The sequence below is a fragment of the Rhincodon typus genome, chromosome 9, assembly GCF_021869965.1.
Source record: "Rhincodon typus isolate 14 chromosome 9, sRhiTyp1.1, whole genome shotgun sequence".
Classification (NCBI taxonomy): Eukaryota; Metazoa; Chordata; class Chondrichthyes; order Orectolobiformes; family Rhincodontidae; genus Rhincodon; species Rhincodon typus.
The window spans coordinates 42,634,006-42,651,737 of record NC_063340.1 but is presented as its reverse complement, the minus strand read 5'-3'; the positions used below and the strand labels follow the sequence as shown (position 1 = coordinate 42,651,737).

General features: G+C 43.2%; 1 protein-coding gene across 6 annotated transcripts in view; it reads right to left on the bottom strand.

Annotated features, from left to right (window-relative positions):
* Positions 1 to 10,060, bottom strand: part of ccdc88ab (coiled-coil domain containing 88Ab) — a 342,694-nt gene extending 332,634 nt beyond the window's left edge. For all 6 annotated transcript variants that reach the window (XM_048601173.1, XM_048601174.1, XM_048601175.1 and 3 more), the window contains exons 1-2: positions 9,432 to 10,060; positions 9,198 to 9,298 (exon numbers count right to left, since the gene is read on the bottom strand). In XM_048601173.1, coding sequence (XP_048457130.1) covers positions 9,198 to 9,298; positions 9,432 to 9,491 — 161 coding nt within the window. In that variant the 5' untranslated portion in view covers positions 9,492 to 10,060. The remainder of the gene's footprint in view (positions 1 to 9,197; positions 9,299 to 9,431) is intronic.
* Between the last annotated feature and the right edge of the window lie 7,672 nt (positions 10,061 to 17,732).

The following is a 17,732-nucleotide window of genomic DNA, read 5'->3' as shown; positions in this document are numbered from 1 at the left end:
ACCTCACCTGGCACTTTTCCCTGCAACTGCAGAAAGTGCTACACCTGCCCCTACACCTCCCCACTCACCCCCATCCCAGGCCCCAAGAAGACTTTCCACATCAAGCAGATGTTCACCTGCACAGCTGCTAAAGTGGCATACTGCATCTGCTGTTCCCGTTGTGGCCTCCTCTACATTGGGGAAACCAAGCAGAGGCTTGGGGACCGCTTTGCAGAACACCTACAATCGGTTTGCGCTAAACAACTGCGCCTCCCAGTCGCGAACCATTTCAACTCCCCCTCCCATTCCTCAAACGACATGTCCATCCTGGGCCTCCTGCAGTGCCACAACGATGCTACCCGAAGGTTGCAGGAACAGCAACTCATATTCCGCTTGGGAACCCTGCAGCCCAATAGTATCAATGTGGACTTCACAAACTTCAAAATCTCCCCTCCCTCTACCGCATCCCAAAACCAGCCTAGCTCGTCCCTGCCTCCCTAACCTGTCCTTCCTCCCACCTATCCCCTGCTCCCACCTCAAGCCCCACCCCCAATCTCCTACCTACTAACCTCATCCCACCCCCTTGACCTGTCCGTCCTCCCTGGACTGACCTATCCCCCCTCCCTGGACTGACCTATCCCCTCCCTAACTCCCCACCTACACTCACCTTTACTGCCTCCATCCCCGCCTCTTTGACCTGTCTGTCTCCTCTCCACCTATCTTCTCCTCTATCCATCTTCTATCCGCCTCCCCCTCTCTCCCTATTTATTTCAGATCCCCCTTCCCCTCCCCCATTTCTGAAGAAGGGTCCAGGCCCGAAACGTCAGCCTTCCTGCTCCTCCGATGCTGCTTGGCCTGCTGTATTCATTCAGCTCTACACCTTGTTATCTCGTTAAAAGAGTTGTTGTTCAAGGCAAAGACAGGCTTGGCCAGGTGGAGGAGGAATGTCGTAGATGGGGTTGGTTCAGCTCTTTATTTCCCCTCTAGGAAGAAGTGGACAGCCTCAAAACCATCCTGATGGGGGATAGATGTCTAAAGGGATTGCATGTCAATGGTAAAGAGCAGGCAGCTGGAGCTCGCAAACTGGAAGTTATGAAACTAACGTTAAGTGTGAGAGGACTTGCAGGTGTAAATGGGAAGAGATCAGACAAGGGGAGAAAAATAAATTGAGTCAAGGTAGGAAGAGATGTGTTCTGTGGAACAGGAGCAGGCAGAAACAATGGGTCCACGTGGACAGTTTCATTTATGGATTTTGGGAAGCAGGTAGAAGTGAACTGTACGGGGTTGGGGGACTATGCACCTAGAGACCCATGGGATGTGTGCACGTGCATATATACGTGCATGTCACACCAGAGGAGGTTTGTGACCATAACGGACACAACGGCTAGATATTCTATGGGAGGGGTCACGGTCCAGGGAGACAGGAGAAGGCGTGAGCTGGTGTTCAGCCTCTCCAATGTAGAGGTCAGTCTGCAGACAACAACAGCACTACCCTTGTCAGCAGGCTTAATTATAAACTCAGGGTTGGATTTGAGGGCACACAGAGTGCAGTCAGTTCACAGGGAGATAGGTTGGAATGGGGAAGGTGGGCAGAGTAGAGTAATTGAGGTGGCCAATGCCACGTCGACAGTTCTCAATGAAAAGGTCGAGTGCAGTAAAAAGCCAGAGGGAGGGGTCCAGGTCGAGAGTGTGTGAGAAGGGGTCGGTGAGGCAGGGAGAGGACTCGTCCAAACCAAAAAAAAAAGGCACGAAGGCAAAGGTGACGGAAGAAGAGTTCAACGTCACATCCTGCTGGAATTTCATTAAGGTCGAGATGAAGAGGGATAAAAAACAGACCTTTGAGTATGGAGCATTCAGCATCACAGAGCTGAAAGTCAGAGGAAGAGGTAGTAAATACACAAGAGGTGAGGTTGAGACAGGTGATGGAATCAGAGGGAAGGAGTGGGGAGGAGGATTCCAGCGAGCCATGGGTATCTTTAAGTTGTTGCATCTTGGTGATCCTTGATGCCTAAAAAAGGAAAAAAGAAAAATCAAGTTTTTTGTTAGCACATCAAATGAGCCAGATGATTTAAGTGGAACTGGGGGGTACTGCAGCTTTGAGCCAGCGTGAAGCAGTGCTATCTGTGGAATGTTGAACATCACGGAGATACCTCTGATCCTGGGTGGATTCAAAACACAAGGGATGAAACTCGAGTTGGATCCACGTGGCACGAGTCTGAGCCAGAAGCAGTCACTGAGGAATGTATTGTGGCTATGAAAATGAGTTTTAGCAAATACCTTGTCAAAACACCAGGAGCAACAGTGACATTAATGACTATGGACAAGAAAAAAAGATTGAAACAGAAATCCTGTCAGAGAGGAGCAGAACTTGAAGGTGGACATGCTTGGAAGAGATGTGGCAGTGAGTTAAATACTAAATAGTAGCTAGGACTTTTACCTGGCATCACTTAAGCTACAAACTTTTTCCTAGCTACCATCGCTTCTGAAGAAGGGTCACTGGACCTGAAATATTAACTGATTTCTCTCCACAGATGCTGCCAGACCTGCTGAGCTTTGAGCAATATCTTTTTTTTGTTTCTGATTTCCAGCATCTGCAGTGATTTCAGTTGTTAAGCCAGGGGATGAAAGAATCCAGGAGCAGAGAGCAAGAGTAGCTCCAATACCTAAAACTAAGGTATCAATCTACTGAAGCTACAACACAGGACTACAAGCATGCTAACAGCTGAAGCAGCATGCACTAGTGAAGGCTATGTTATAGTGTCGCAGTCATTCAGCATGGCAACAGACTTTTCAGTACAACTAGTTCCTGCAGACGATGTTCCCAAACTAAACTAGTTCCACTTGCCTGCATTTGGCCCATCTCCCTCTAAACTTTCCCTATTCATGTTCCTAACCAAATGTCTTTTAAACATTGCAACTATACCTGCATCGACCATTTCCTCTGGCAATCTATTCCACACATGAACCATCCTCTTAAAATAAAAGTTGATCCTCAGGTCATTTTAAATCTTTCTCCTCTCACCTTAAATAAAAGTGCCTCCTAGTTTTGAACTCCCCCACTTCAGGGAAAAGACATTTGCTATTCACCTTATCAATGCCCCTCATAATTTTCTACACTTCTATAAAAGGTCACCTCTCAACTTCCTACGCTCCAGTGAAAATTGTCCCAGCCTCTCCTTATAGCTCAAACTCTCCATTACTGGAAACATTCTGGTAAATCTTCTCAACCCTCTCCAATTTAATAATATCCTTCCTTTAGCAGGGTGACCAGAACTGCACGCAGTACTCCAGAAGTGGCCACACCAACATCCTGTACAACCTCAACATGACATCCCAACTTGTTTACTTAGCAGTCTGAGCAATGAAGGAAAGCATGCTAAATGCATTCTTGACTTCCCGGTCTACCTGTGATGAAAATGTCAAAGAATTATGTACTTGAACCACTGGGTCTTTGTTCTACAATACTACCCAGGGCCCTACCATTAATCGTACAAGTCCTGCCCTGGTTTGTTTTACCAAAATGCAATACCTCACATTTATCTAAATTAAACTTCATCTGCCACTCCTCTGCCCATTGACCCAACTGATCTCTTCATAATCATCTTTGTTGTCCACCATACCATCAATTTTGGTGTCATCCACAAACTTACTAACCATGCTTCCTACATACTAACCCAAATCATGCACGTAAATTACAAAAGTGGACCTAGCACTGATCCTTGTGGAACACCGCTGGTCACAGGCCTCCAGTCCAAAAAACAACCCTCCAGCACCTCCTCATCTCCTAATGCCAATTGGATATGAAATTGTCTTGACAAGCTCATCCCAAATCCCATGTGATCAAACCACCAACAGATCAGATCTAATCACTGCAACGTAGCCACTTTTGGTGGTGGACAATTAAACAAAAGATCATCTTTATGAATGGGGGTGCCCAGAACATCAGTAGAAAATGACAAGGTTGACACATTTGTGAGTACTTTCAGACATTGGTGCCAAATGGAGAGCCATCTTGCTGACAGAGGTTCCCAGCTTCACAGTTCCTAGTCTCCAAATTCACTCCATGTGATAAAGAAACACTTGAAGGACTGGATACTGCAAAGGTTTTATAGCCCCTGAAAACATTCCATCAATGGTACTGAAAACTTGTGATCCAGAACCTGACACCTTCTTAGCGAAGCTGTTGCACTACTGCTGCAACATTGGCATCTACCTGAAAGTGGAAAAGTGCCCAGTTTGCCCAGTCTACAAAAAGGACACTTTCCTCGGTGATAAATGGCCATCAGCCTAGGCTCTAACATCACATGTGATTAAAGTATCTGGGTTCCACTAAGGCCATCGGGGACATAGACACGGACACAGAACGCCTCTTGGTGGAGTCGGAGATGGTGTTGTTGTTCCCAGCAGATTACTTCCGAGGACATCCTGAAACAATGCCATGGGTCTTCCTTCCATCATAATCAGAAGTGGAGATATTTGCTGCTGACTGCGCAAATTTCAGCACCATTTACAAGCCATAGATATTAAAGCATTCTGTACCCATACGCAGCAAGACTTGGTCTACATCAAGGTTTGGATGTATTTGGCAAATGATAGATATATGCCACAACAGCAAGGCAATGACCATCTGCAACAGAAAAGCTAACCAACTCGACATTCAAGAAGGTATTACCAGTCACTGAAGCCACCGCTAACCAACATCCTGAGGGCTACTATTGACGAACCATATAAATACCATAGCTGCAAGAGTTGGTCAAAAGCTGTAAACGTTATATCATGTAACTTACCTTCAGACTCCCCAAAGTCTGTCCACCATGTCAACCACAAGGCACAAGTCAGGAGTTAACTCCAAGTATTCCTTTTGGAAACTTTATCATTTACAACCTCCCCTCTTATTCAGCTCCCTGTGTCCCCATCTTACAACCTCACTCTTGCTTCACCCCTCACTTCTGAGAGCTTCCTCTGCTCCTCCAGCTATCCCAGTGACTCCCACACATGCAGCATCTTTTCTTCTTTCCCCTCCACAAAAAGACATATCCACTATCTCTCCTCGTCCTCTTCTTTCTCCCAGCACCCCCACCAAAACGCTCCCCTGCGAACCAGCCCCCAAAAAGCTTGTCTGTCTCCATTACCCCAGAAGTCCCCTGCAACCAAGTCTTGATCAGTTCCCCAGCTTCCTTGCAACTTCTTCATCCTCACCACCTGCTCCCTCTCTGAAGCTGTCTCTCCACCCCAAAGCTTTCTCCTGGACTCGGATCACGTTTGTAAATGAGATTTCACAGGGAAGAAAAAAATTAAACATTTTCCCAGTAGTGCTGAAAGCTAACTCTTGTCAGTGTGCAGATGCTTTCCAGGACAGTAAGCATACTACAGATGAATGGATTTCTTTGTAAAGTAGAAAATTAGAATGCTTCACTGACAAGATGCCAAGTGAAATAGGCCAATTCCCTACAAAGTCAATAGGCAGCACAGTGCAAAGAATGACCTACAGCTATTTGCATTTTTGAGTAACCTACTTATGACAACTGACATCAATTTCATTTGAACTACAGGAAACTAGTTGTGCAGCCCTTCTCCAGAAGAAATACAACTGAATATTTTGATTTAAAAAAAGGAAAAACAGTGATGGACCTCACTTTAGCTGTTTCCCCACACAAAAAGTAATGATTTCATACAGTTAACCATTAGGAATCAATGACACATTGACCAGAACTCACTGGATCTGAAATTTGATAACATAATGGAAGCTGCAGCAGAGCTTAAAACTAGACTTGAATCGACCAACAAATATCTGACCATCTGTCAATGACTGGATTTGAACCATTAGTTGCTGGTGCACCAAACAGCAAGTTTTGTATGCCATATGTGACATTCAATGAAGCATTTCATGTAGAATTACAAATAGGGTGTGGAGGATATAGCTTTAGCCACTAAATTTATTTTTAAATTGGAATACCACTGACTTAGCATGACTGTTCAAAGTAGTAAAACATTAAGACTGAGCAGAGCTATACCAGAAAACTCACGGATGAGGCAAAGAATTAAAGTGGAGTTGAGAATGAATGAGCAAATGTTATTTTGCATCACACCTTTGCACAGGAATGCCAGCTTATTTTTATGTACTCTGGTCTGGAATGAAACTTCAGATTTATGAAAAAGGAGCTACCTCATGACCAACTGATAGGCAAGCAGAACAAAAATAAATCTGTTTCGCATATTATGTTTTTTGTGTAATTGACCCCAAAAGGAAAGAAGAATTAAAATGCACATACAGCTAGCAATACCCCTGATGGAAACAGCAAAGCTTTTAAATGGGCAACATTAACTTTTGTCAAACAAATATGAAAATCTTATGAGCCCCTATAATTTCAGAAAATTAGTTTGACATACAATAGATTTAGATTCTGAAGAATGCCATATTGTGTTTGCCCACCAAGTTTGGTAACTTTTTAAAAGTAATTTGTTAACGTTTTAAGAAAAAGACAAAAAACATTTAATTATTTATTCTTAAATTTTCAATATATGTAAATTGAAAACCCCACTACGCAGAAAATGAAATTTGCATCACCGAATGGTTTCTGCCTTCTTGCTGGCATTTCTACTGTCAACAACTTTACCGTTAAATCAACAAGCTATTGTTCTGTATGACAAACACATCCCGTAACACTTGTCAAATCCAAAAGTAATCAGCCAAGATACGCAAGATAATTAAAATGTTCTCAATTTAAATTTGCAAAATCACCCCATCCAAGTATCTTTGCATTTTGCTTTTAAAAAAAGGCAGGTCACAGTTTTAATTCCAGGTATTTTCTAAATCAATTTGTTCAGAGGCATCATACACTACTGGAGGAGGTGGACTTGAACCCTTGCCTTCTGGTTCAGAGATAGAGACACTACCAGTGTGCCAGAATAGCCTACACACCTCTAATTCCAACAGACCTGATTATTTGCTTCCACCATCTTTGGGTGACTCCTGTGTGATCTTTCAATTATAATCAAACATTTCCCTTTCTCAGCAGGGAAATACAACACAAATCCAAAATTCTTCTGATCAATCAACATAATTCAGAAGTAAAAATATATTATCTCACGTTGTGGTGGTCCAAGGCACAGTTTCACCAAATACATTAAAAAGTTTACATGAAAATTAACCATGCTAACTTCAATGTTACCAACTATTCAGTCATAAAATTGTAGAACCATGAATCTTCAAAGTCAGTTAGTCATTCTTTCAAACTAGCAATATCTTACAAAATTATGCTACAGAATATAGACACACCTTTTGATACATCAAGTGTAGTTCTAAGTTACTCATTTAATCCCCATTCCTGATTGATCTCCACATTGTTTAGAATTATTGGCATATTGCCCGATCCTTTCTTGTGTACCTCTGCAACCTCCCTTAAATGCATCCATTCTATACATTGAACCACTCCATGTGTTAACAAGTCCCACGTTTTAACTATTCTCTGTCACAGAGTGACAAAGCATGGAAACAGACCTCTCGGTCAACCTTCGGTGCATGCCAACCAAGTCTCCCAAACTAAACTGGAATCATAGAATCCCTACAGTGTGGAAACAGGCCATTCAGCCCAACAAGTCCACACTGCCCCTCCGAAGAGCATCCCATCCCGACTCATTCTCCTACCCCTGTATTTCCCCATAAAATCCACCTAAACATCCCTGGACACTACATCTAATCTGCACATCTCTGGACTGTGGGAGGAAACCAGAGGAAACCCACGCAGACATGGGGAGAACGTGTAAACTCTACACAGACAGTCGCTCGAGGGTGGAATCAAACCCGGGTCCCTGGTGCGGTGAAGCAGTGGTGCTAACCACTGAGCCACTATGCCACTCAAGTCCCACTTGCCTGTGTTTGGCAAATCTCTCCAAACTTTTCCTAATCAGGTATCTATCCAAAAGTCTTTTAAAATGTTGTAAATGTACCTGCAGCTACCACTTCCTCTGGCAGTTCATTCCACATACAAGCCACTCCCGGTGTGAAAAAGTTGCCCAAGGTTCTGCTGAATTATTCAATAGAATAAATTACTATCTTTCAATCAATTCTAATTCATTTTTAAAATAATTCAGAGCCTGTTTCAACTGCCTTGAAAGAAATTGTACGTTCTTACCAACTTTTGGGTGAATTTTTTTTTAAAAAAAAGGATTTAACGTCACTTGCAATCACCATATGATTTTTTAATATATTCAGTCACAGGTTGTGGACATCACCGGCTGGACCAGCATTTTATTGCCCATCACTAAATTACCCAGAGGGCAGTTAGGGGCCAACCCACATTGCTGTGGGTCTGGAATCACATGTTGGCCAGACCAGCTAAGAATGGTAGTTTCCTTCCCTTAAGCACATTAGTGGACCAGAAGGGTTTTTCCTCACAGTCGACAATGAATTCATGGCCAGCATTAAACTCTTATCTCCAGGTACTGAATTCAAATTCCAATATCTGCCATTGTGAAATTCGAACCCAGGTCCCCAAGATATTACTTGGGTCTCGAGATTAATAACCTAGCTATAAATATCACTAGGCCATCATCTCCCCAATAATACGGCATGAGTCTAACCTCTACAGTTAAGTAGGCACATAAAATAAATGCTCATCCCCATTTAAAAATTCCCAATCTACCCTTATTTTCTGATAAAATGCACCAAATTAGTGCGTCACAGTCAACTGAAAAACTTTGAACGTGAAAAAGCTTAAAAATTCTGTGAAGTCCATCTGTATACTGCAAATAACATCAGTCACACTACAAGTAGATTCAGGGGACCAGAAAGTGTTTATATTTATAGTATATTGCAAATAAATAAGCCGTAGGCTGGGGAAAGGGTTAGTTTCCATTAAAGAAAATCCCAGAATCTTAGCGTTATTATTAATCCTATTTGTGAGCTCGATAAAATGCTGCGGCAGCTTGATCCGATTTTGTTACCTGTATACATACTATTCGAAATCAGAGAATGCGAATGGGAGGCATGGAAACAGTACAAAAAAAAGCAAAACTAGATCTTGGCCCTTAGGGGATATCTTTCCACTGAAAGGTAATTCACCAATTCTCGACGGAATATCGGTCTCATCGAGAGGATCCAGGGCAATTGGATGTGTAAGTCTTTCAAAATCTCATATGCATTTTAAAAATACAAAAGAAATGCAAAAACGTTTAATTTTTCCCCGCAAGACGACTCTTACAATAAGCATACTTACATTTGAACCATGATGTTACTGAGAAAGATGCCGTCAACCAACTCCATGTATTCCAAAAGTGCTCCTCCATTTGCTGGAGCTAACGCCCCGAAAGTCTTCACCTAAAGGAGTGGAGATTAGCATATTTTTTAAAAGAAAATATTGTCAGTGTAAACATATTTACTACTTGTAACTGCCACTTTCGGCTGCAATTACTGATTTAAGAGATCTGAAAAAAAGTCAAAAAGTGCTTACCCAAGTTACCAAAGGATCAGACATAAACTGCTCAAGAAGCGTTGTAAAATCAGTCTCCATTTTCAAGAAAACTAAAAATCAAAGGTTTATCTTAAACTGTAAAATCCACCGTTGTTGCCAGGAGCCGTATTCCCACTTTCAGCATCCTAAATGGAAGTGAAATTCAATCTCGAAGTATCCATAGTAAGTCGAGGTGCTTAAATCTTGATCATTTGCAATGCGACCGAGACGTCACCAAGTTCATTTTCAGCACAAAATTTTGATTTTAATTACAGCGCCTACATCACTTTCGGAAAACCGCCTTCTTCCCGCAGCAGACTCGAATTCCTATGGAAAGCTCTCAGACCACAATCATCTTCCCTCTTGATAAATTAACACAAAACTCGATATTAGAAAAAAACGAACACTCATTTCCCATCGACGCCGAATAATCGTCTGCCTTTTGTTTTAAAGGAATAGATTAAAATTAGAGGGAAGATTGAAGTCTGAGGTTTCAGAAACAAATGCCAACATTTCTAACGGCATTTCAAATATCACCACACACGTTTCCTCAATATACTGAGTTTTAGCACGAGCCGACTAACGGCTATGGAACATCATTCAACGAAGCCGCATCACCGCCCAGCGCACGATCTCTTCACCCATACGACTATCGTTAAATCTAGATATAAAACCGCCACGCCCCGCCCAAAATGTATCGTTCCGCCTTCTTGTTCTGCAGGAGGCTTAGATAGGAAAAATAAGTTCTCCATCGGTGAGCATTTTTATAGATTAGGGAAAGATTGAGTGATGTTCGCCATTTAAGTAAAAAATCATTTGTATTGTACCCATTGATATATGGAAAAATGTTCGAATACTTATTGGTGATAAAAATGTTTTACTTTGTGCTCCATCGATTTAATTCGGTCATATGCTAGCGATTTTCAGAATATGTATGTTATGCAACTAAGGTTACTCGGATTTATAGTCATGTGAATGATATTTTTCGAGAAAAGGCTACATTTAAAAGTTATATAGATCGAACATAATGCACGCTCCATAAACAAAGAAGGATCAATAGTGACGCCTAACGGTGCGGAAAACGTAACATTCCCAGGGAAACTTTCCACGCGATAATTATTATGATATTCATATTAACAGACCTTCAAATATTTTATCAATTATAATCAGTTTAGTTGAATTAATTTAAGCACCCAGATTTGTGAAGACGAAGGAAGCCATAAATACAAGGAGAAGGGCAAATGCTCTTTCCTTTGAAGCGGAAATACTAAACAAAACCATTGGACAAATCTTTTGTAATCAAGTTTGTTAACCAGTTCTGTTATTCTAGGCGCCATTCCACCTTTCATAAATATGTGCAAAAAAAAGTGTAGATCTGTTGTAGCGCAGCACATCATAATCAGAAACAAGTACGGGAGTGAAATTACAATGCAATAAATAACAGTATATCATGTGACTGGAGACAAACCATTCTACACCTTTAAAGATATTGAAACAATTTATAATTATTTGCAACCGACTATCTCAGAAATTTTTTTGAGAGCAAGTAAATATGTTCATCCTTCGTAAAAGCTTTTAAAAATAATTATTTGCATTATTAAAACGTATTTTGCATAACAAAGAATTCACATGAAATGTACTGCTCAGAAACGGGCCATTCAACTGAATTAGCTTACGGAAATGTTTATGTCTCGAGCAAACCTCCTCCCCACTTCAATCATCCCACCCTGTCAACATATCTTTCAGTCCCTTTTCCCTCTTGTATCAATTTGGCCTTTAAATGTATCAATACTATTTGCCACAATTAAGCGTACCATAGCTACAGAGAAATTACAGCACAGAAAGAGCATTTAGCCAATCATGTCCTAAAGAATAATACAATCAGGTCTAGTTCCCCACGCTATCTCCACAGCCCTTCAGACTCAAGTGTCAATCTAATTTCCTTTCCAAATCATTGATCATCTCTGCTTCCACTATCCTTATAGGCCGTAGGTCATCATCTCTTTCCCACATCCATACATAATGCATGTGCTTTAAGGAAGAAAGATTTACATTCATGCAGTGCCTTTCACACAAATCATCTCAGAATGCTTTATAGGCAATAAATGACTTCACATTGGAATCACTGTTGTACAATGTACAAAGTGCAGCAGCCAACTTGTACATAGGAAATTCCAAGAAACTGCATTTGGGTGGGAAAGGTATTCAATGTCTGTAGTCTACACTACTGTTAATACCTCTTGATTTATACTGTATATATGTTTACTATAGTCTCAATGCACTGCCAGGTGACAAGGTTGGCTGAAGGGAAAGATTGGAACATCTTCTCCCATCACCCTCATGGCTGCTAAAGCACAAGTGGATTGCCAACTTGGCCAAAGGGATACTGGGTATAGGGAATGGTGGCAAAGTAAAGCTCTGCAAATTGCAAACCCAGAAACCAGACACAGTGCAAACACAGCAGCCAGGTGCTAATGGCATTATTTTGACCTGAAACGTTGACTTTCCTGACGCCCACCTTGAAGAAGATTTCCTCCTCCCTCTGAAGAGAGCTCAGTGAGTCTCTCTCCCACTGCAACACCCTGGTTGTCTCCTCTACCCTGAAGTTCTTCAACCACATTCTGAAGCATCCACCTATCTCTATCTACCTAACCTCCCCACAGTCACACCCCACCATGTATTTCTGGGCTCCCCCCACCCTTCCCAGCCCTACTGACAAAGGGTTTCGACCCGAAACACTAACTTTCCTGATCCTCGGATGTTGTCTGACCTACTGTGCTTTTCCAGCTCCATATTCATTGACACGCATCATCATCAGTTATCCTATACAGACAAATCCCCACAAAATATCAACTAAACAAAGCAGCATGATGGCTCAGTGGTTAGCACTGCAGCCTCACAGCGCCAGGAGCACAGGTTCAATTCCCCCTCGGGCAAATGCCTGTGTGGAGTTTGCACGGTCTCCCCTTGTCTGCATGGGTTTCCTCCGGGTGCTCCGGTTTCCTCCCATAGTCCAAAGATGTGCAGGCTAGGTTGATTGCCCATAGTGTTCAGGGATGTGTAAATTAGGTGGGTTTGGTGAATGGGCCTGGGTGGGATGCTCTGAGGGTCACTGTGGACTTGTTGGGCCGAAGGGCCTGTTTCCACATTGTAGGGATTTTATGGAAAGCAGGAATGCATATTTTCAGATAAAAAGACACCCAGGCCCTGCTACACAAAGAAACAAATATAAGCAAGCCACCCAAACAATTGACACTGTTTCAAACCATTAAGTAAGTCTCCTTGATTGTTCAGAGCGATAGAAAGTTCCAGAAAACCATCCAACAATGTTTAAAAACAGGACTTACTTTCATATCAATCTTAGACCTTCTGGAGATGAAGAGGAAGTGACTGGCAAGCAAAGGCAAAAACCAACTGACCATTGAGAGTGACACTGAAAGAGAACAACACTTCGCAAACTTGATTAAAGTTACAAGAGATTCTGGGAAGTATTGTAACAACTAAGAGGATCAGGCAAGATTAGGAATAGTATTGTTATAGAGTCATAGAGTTGAATAGCACGAAAACAGACCCTTTGGTCCAACTTGTCCATACTGACCAGATATCCTAAATTAGTCTAGTCCTGTTTGCCAGCATTGGGCCCATATCCCTCCAAACCCTTCCTAGTCATGTACCCATCCAAATGCCTTTTAAATGCTGTAATTGTACCAGCCTACACCACTTCCTTTGGCAGCTCATTCCACACATGTACCACCCTCTTTGAGAAAAGGTTGCCCCTCAGGTCCCTTTTTTTATCTTTCCCCTCTCACCTTAAGCCTATGCCCTCTAGTTTTGGACTCCCCTACATTGGGAAAAAGTCCTTGGCTATTCACCCTATCCATGCCCCTCATGATTTTATGTACCTCTATAAGGTTATGCCTCAGCCTCCAATGTTCCAGGGAAAATAGCTCCAGCCTATTCAGCCTCTCCCTATAGCTCAAACCTTCCACACGCAGCAAAATCCTTGTAAACCTTTTCTACATCCTTTCAAGTTTAACATCATCTTTCTTGTAGTAGGGAGACCAGAATTGCACTCAGTATTTCAAAAGTCGCCTAAGCAATGTCCTGTACAGCAGCAACATGACATCCCTAACTCCTATACTCAATGCACTGACCAATAAAGGCAAGTGTACCAAACGCCTTCTTCATTACCCTGTCTACCTGTTATTTCACCTTCAAAGAACAATGAACCTGCACCCCAAGGTCTCTTTGTTTGGCACTACTCCGCTGGATCCTAACACTCACTGTATAAATCCTTCTTGATTTGCTGAGGTAAAATGCAACACTTCACATTTATCTCAATTAAACTCCATCTGCCACTCCTCAGCCCATCAGCCCATCTGATCAAGGTTCCGTTGTACTCTGAGATAACCTTCTTCATTGTCCACTATACCACCAATTTTGGTTTCATCTGCAAATTTACTAACTATTCCTCCTATATTCACATACAAATCATTTACACAAATAACAAAATCAGTGAATCCAGCACCAATCGTTGCAGCACACCACTGGTCACAGGCGTACAGTCCGAAAAACAACCATCTACCACCACCCTCTTTTTCCGACCTTCAAGTCAATTTTGTATCCAAATGGCTAGCTGTTCCGAGATTCCATGTGATCTAACTTTGCTAACCAGCCTATCATAGATACCAAGGTGTAGAGCTGGATGAACACAGCAGGCCAAGCAGCAACAGAGGAGCAGAAAGGCTGATGTTTCGGGCCTAGACCCTTCTTCAGAAATGGGGGAGGGGAAGGAGGTTCTGAAATAAATAGGGAGAGGGGGGAGGCAGATAGAAGATGGATAGAGGAGAAGATAGGTGGAGAGGAGACAGACAGGTCAAAGAGGCGGGGATGGAGCCAGTAAAGGTGAGTGTAGGGGGGGAGTTAGGGAGGAGATAGGTCAGTCCAGGGAGGACGGACAGGTCAAGGGGGCGGGATGAGGCTAGTAGGTAGGAGATGGGGGTGGGGCTTGAGGTGGGAGGAGGGGATAGGTGGGAGGAAGGACAGGTTAGGGAGGCGGGGACAAGCTGGGCTGGTTTTGGGATGCGGTAGGAGGAGGAGAGATTTTGAAGCTTGTGTCAGGTTGCAGGAACAGCACCTCATATTCTGCTTGGGAACCCTGCAGCCCAATGGTATCAATGTGGACTTCACAAGCTTCAAAATCTCCTTGACCTGTCCGTCCTCCCTGGACTGACCTATCTCCTCCCTAACTCCCCACCTACACTCACCTTTACTGGCTCCATCCCCGCCTCTTTGACCTGTCTGTCTCCTCTCCACCTATCTTCTCCTCTATCCATCTTCTATCCACCTCCCCCTCTTTCCCTATTTATTTCAGAACCTCCTTCCCCTCCCCCATTTCTGAAGAAGGGTCTAGGCCCGAAACGTCAGCCTTCCTGCTCCTCTGATGCTGCTTGGCCTGCTGTGTTCATCCAGCTCTACACCTTGGTATCTCAGATTCTCCAGCATCTTCAGTTCCTACTATCTCTGAACCAGTCTACCATGCAGAATCTTGTCGAATGCCTTGCAGAAGTCAATATAGACAATGTCCACTGCTCTGCCTTCATCAGTCGTCTTTGTCACTTCTTCAAAAAACTCAAAGAAGTTAGTGAGACACAATTTCCCACGCACATAACCAAGTTGACTATCCCTAATCAGTCCTTGCCTTTCCAAATACATGTAGATCCTGTCCCTCAGAATCCCCTCCAACAATTTACCCACCACTGATGTCAAGCTCACTGGTCTACAGTTCCCTGGCTTTTCCTTTTCACCTTTCTTAAATAATGGCACCACATTAGCCACCCCTGGTATTAAAGTCTTACTGTTACTTGTTCTTTAATGAAGTTGTGTCAGTTTGCATCAGTACCAACTTGTGTCTGTAGTGATTTGACTGTTCTGATATTGTGGGATACTGGGTAAATTCATTTATAACCTATTGGTCGTTGTGTCTGAAATATCCTTAAGGGCTCATACAACAGTACAATGTTGGTCTTCCATCAGCACAACTTTCATTGTCTTACATCGTCAACTATCCTAATGTTGTTCTTTTTATCTAGAGAAGGTGCTCTAGAATGTCAGGGTTGTGAGAGCTCCCTGGATAACGGGCGAAAATCTGTAGTATTTGTTTGGTGTGACCACATATTAGCTGCACATTAAGAGAGTGGATCCCTTCTTGTTCAAAAGTCTCAGGATAGCCTGATAACAATATGTGTAAAATTTGTAAGAACTTGTATCTGTGGCAAATATCACTGCCCTGTTTGCCTGGCTCTCTCTAACTATTTGGAATGTGATCCAATGAGTTCTAGAGCAATGCTGGTTCATTGGGAATGAAACTCAGTTTAGTATGGTCCTCCAGCCAAAACATCCAAACATCAATTCGGCCCATCAAAAAATAACTTCCTCCCACGTTGGGTGTTTCCTTTTCACAGCACCTGTGACTATGACTTCCTTGGGAGAATATGGTTATTTAATGTTTTCTGTGAAGACCAATATATTTTTTGTGGGCTCCAGCTGCCTCCTCTTCACCATGGACATGCAATTTCATTATATATCCGTTCCCCATCAGGATGGTCTTAGGGTTCTCCTTTTCTTTCTGGAAAAAAGGCTTGAACTGTCCCCATCCACTAAGACTCTCCTCCGCCTGGCCAAGCTCATTCTCACCCTGAACATTTTCGCTTTTAACTCCATTCACTTCCTTCAGGTCAAAGGGGTGGCCACGGGCCCCAGTTAAGCCTGTCTCTTTGTTGAATATGTGGAACATTCCTTGTTCCAGTCCTTCTCTGGCCCCACCCATAATTCTTTCTCTATTATATCCGTCTCTCGCCCAGAATTGGAAATGTTTATTCATTTCTCTTCCAATTTCCTGCTCTTACCTTTACGAGTTCCTTCTCTGACTCCTCCCTTTCCTTCCTCGACATCTCTATTTCCATTTCTGGGGATAGGCAACCAAAATCCACTACAAACCAAATGACTCCCACAATAACCTTGACTATACATCTTCACATTCTGCTTCCTGTGAAGACTCTATTCCATTCTCCAGTTCCTCTGTCACCATCACATCTATACTGATGATGCCAACTTCGACAAGGGGGCCTCCAAAATGTCCACCTTCTTCCTCAACTGAGGATTCCCCAGCCCCATGGTTGACAGGGCCCTCAGCCGGCCTGACCTATCTCACGCACTTCAACCTTAACACCTTCTCTTCCCTCCCACATGAGTGATAGGGTCCCCCTTGTCCTCACCTACTGTTCCACCACTATCCACAGCCAGAGGATCATTAGCTACCAGTTCCACCACCTCCAACAGCATGCCACTGTCAGAAATATATTTCCCTTCCCTCCCTTGTCAGCCTTCCACAAGAACTGTTCCTTCCAGGACACCCTGGTGCACTTCTCCTTAACTCCCAATACGTCACCACACCCTCGTGGCACCTTCCTCTGCAATCGCAGAACCTCTAACACCTGCCCATTTACTTCCCTCTTCACTATTCAACGTCCCAAACACCTTCCAGGTGAAGAGTGCTTCAGTCAATCTAATCTATTGTATTTGCTGCTCCCAAAGTGGTCTCCTCTACATTGGGGAAGTGAAGCGCAGACTGAGTGATGGCATCGCAGAACACCTATGTTCTGTCCGCAAAAATGACTCTGAGCTTCCAGTTGCTTGCCACTTCACCACATTACCTGTATTCTCTGGCCAACATCTCTGTCTCAAGCTTGCTACAGCGTTCTGCTGAAATTTAGTGCATGCTGGAAGAACAGCACCTCATTTTCTGCTTGGGAATCCTGCAGCCTTGGGGACATGATAAATATCGAGTTCAACAATTTTGGGGCTTGAGCACCCTTCCTGCTTTCCCCCACCCCCACATACCAGGCTTTGTCATTACACAAGGTGTTACCACACACTACCCGTTGTCAGGCACTAATGTACCCATTAGCAGCTTTTCATTTCTCCAAACTGATCTTTAACCTCTCCTTTGTCTGTCCAACTGTTCTTCTCTCTCTTTGGACTCTATCTCCAACCAACATTTAACCCCCCCACCAATGCCATCTTCTGTATAAAGATCTTTTTGCTAGCTACCATCAGTTCTGCAGAAGGGTCAACAGACCTTTAAGTTCACAGAATCCCTACAGTGTGGAAACAGGCCCTTCAGCCCAAGAGGTCCACACCGACACATCCCCCTAAGCTCTACATTCCAGAACACTATAGGCAATTTAGCATGGCCAATTCACCTAGCCTGCACATCTTTGGGCTGTGGGAGGAAACCGG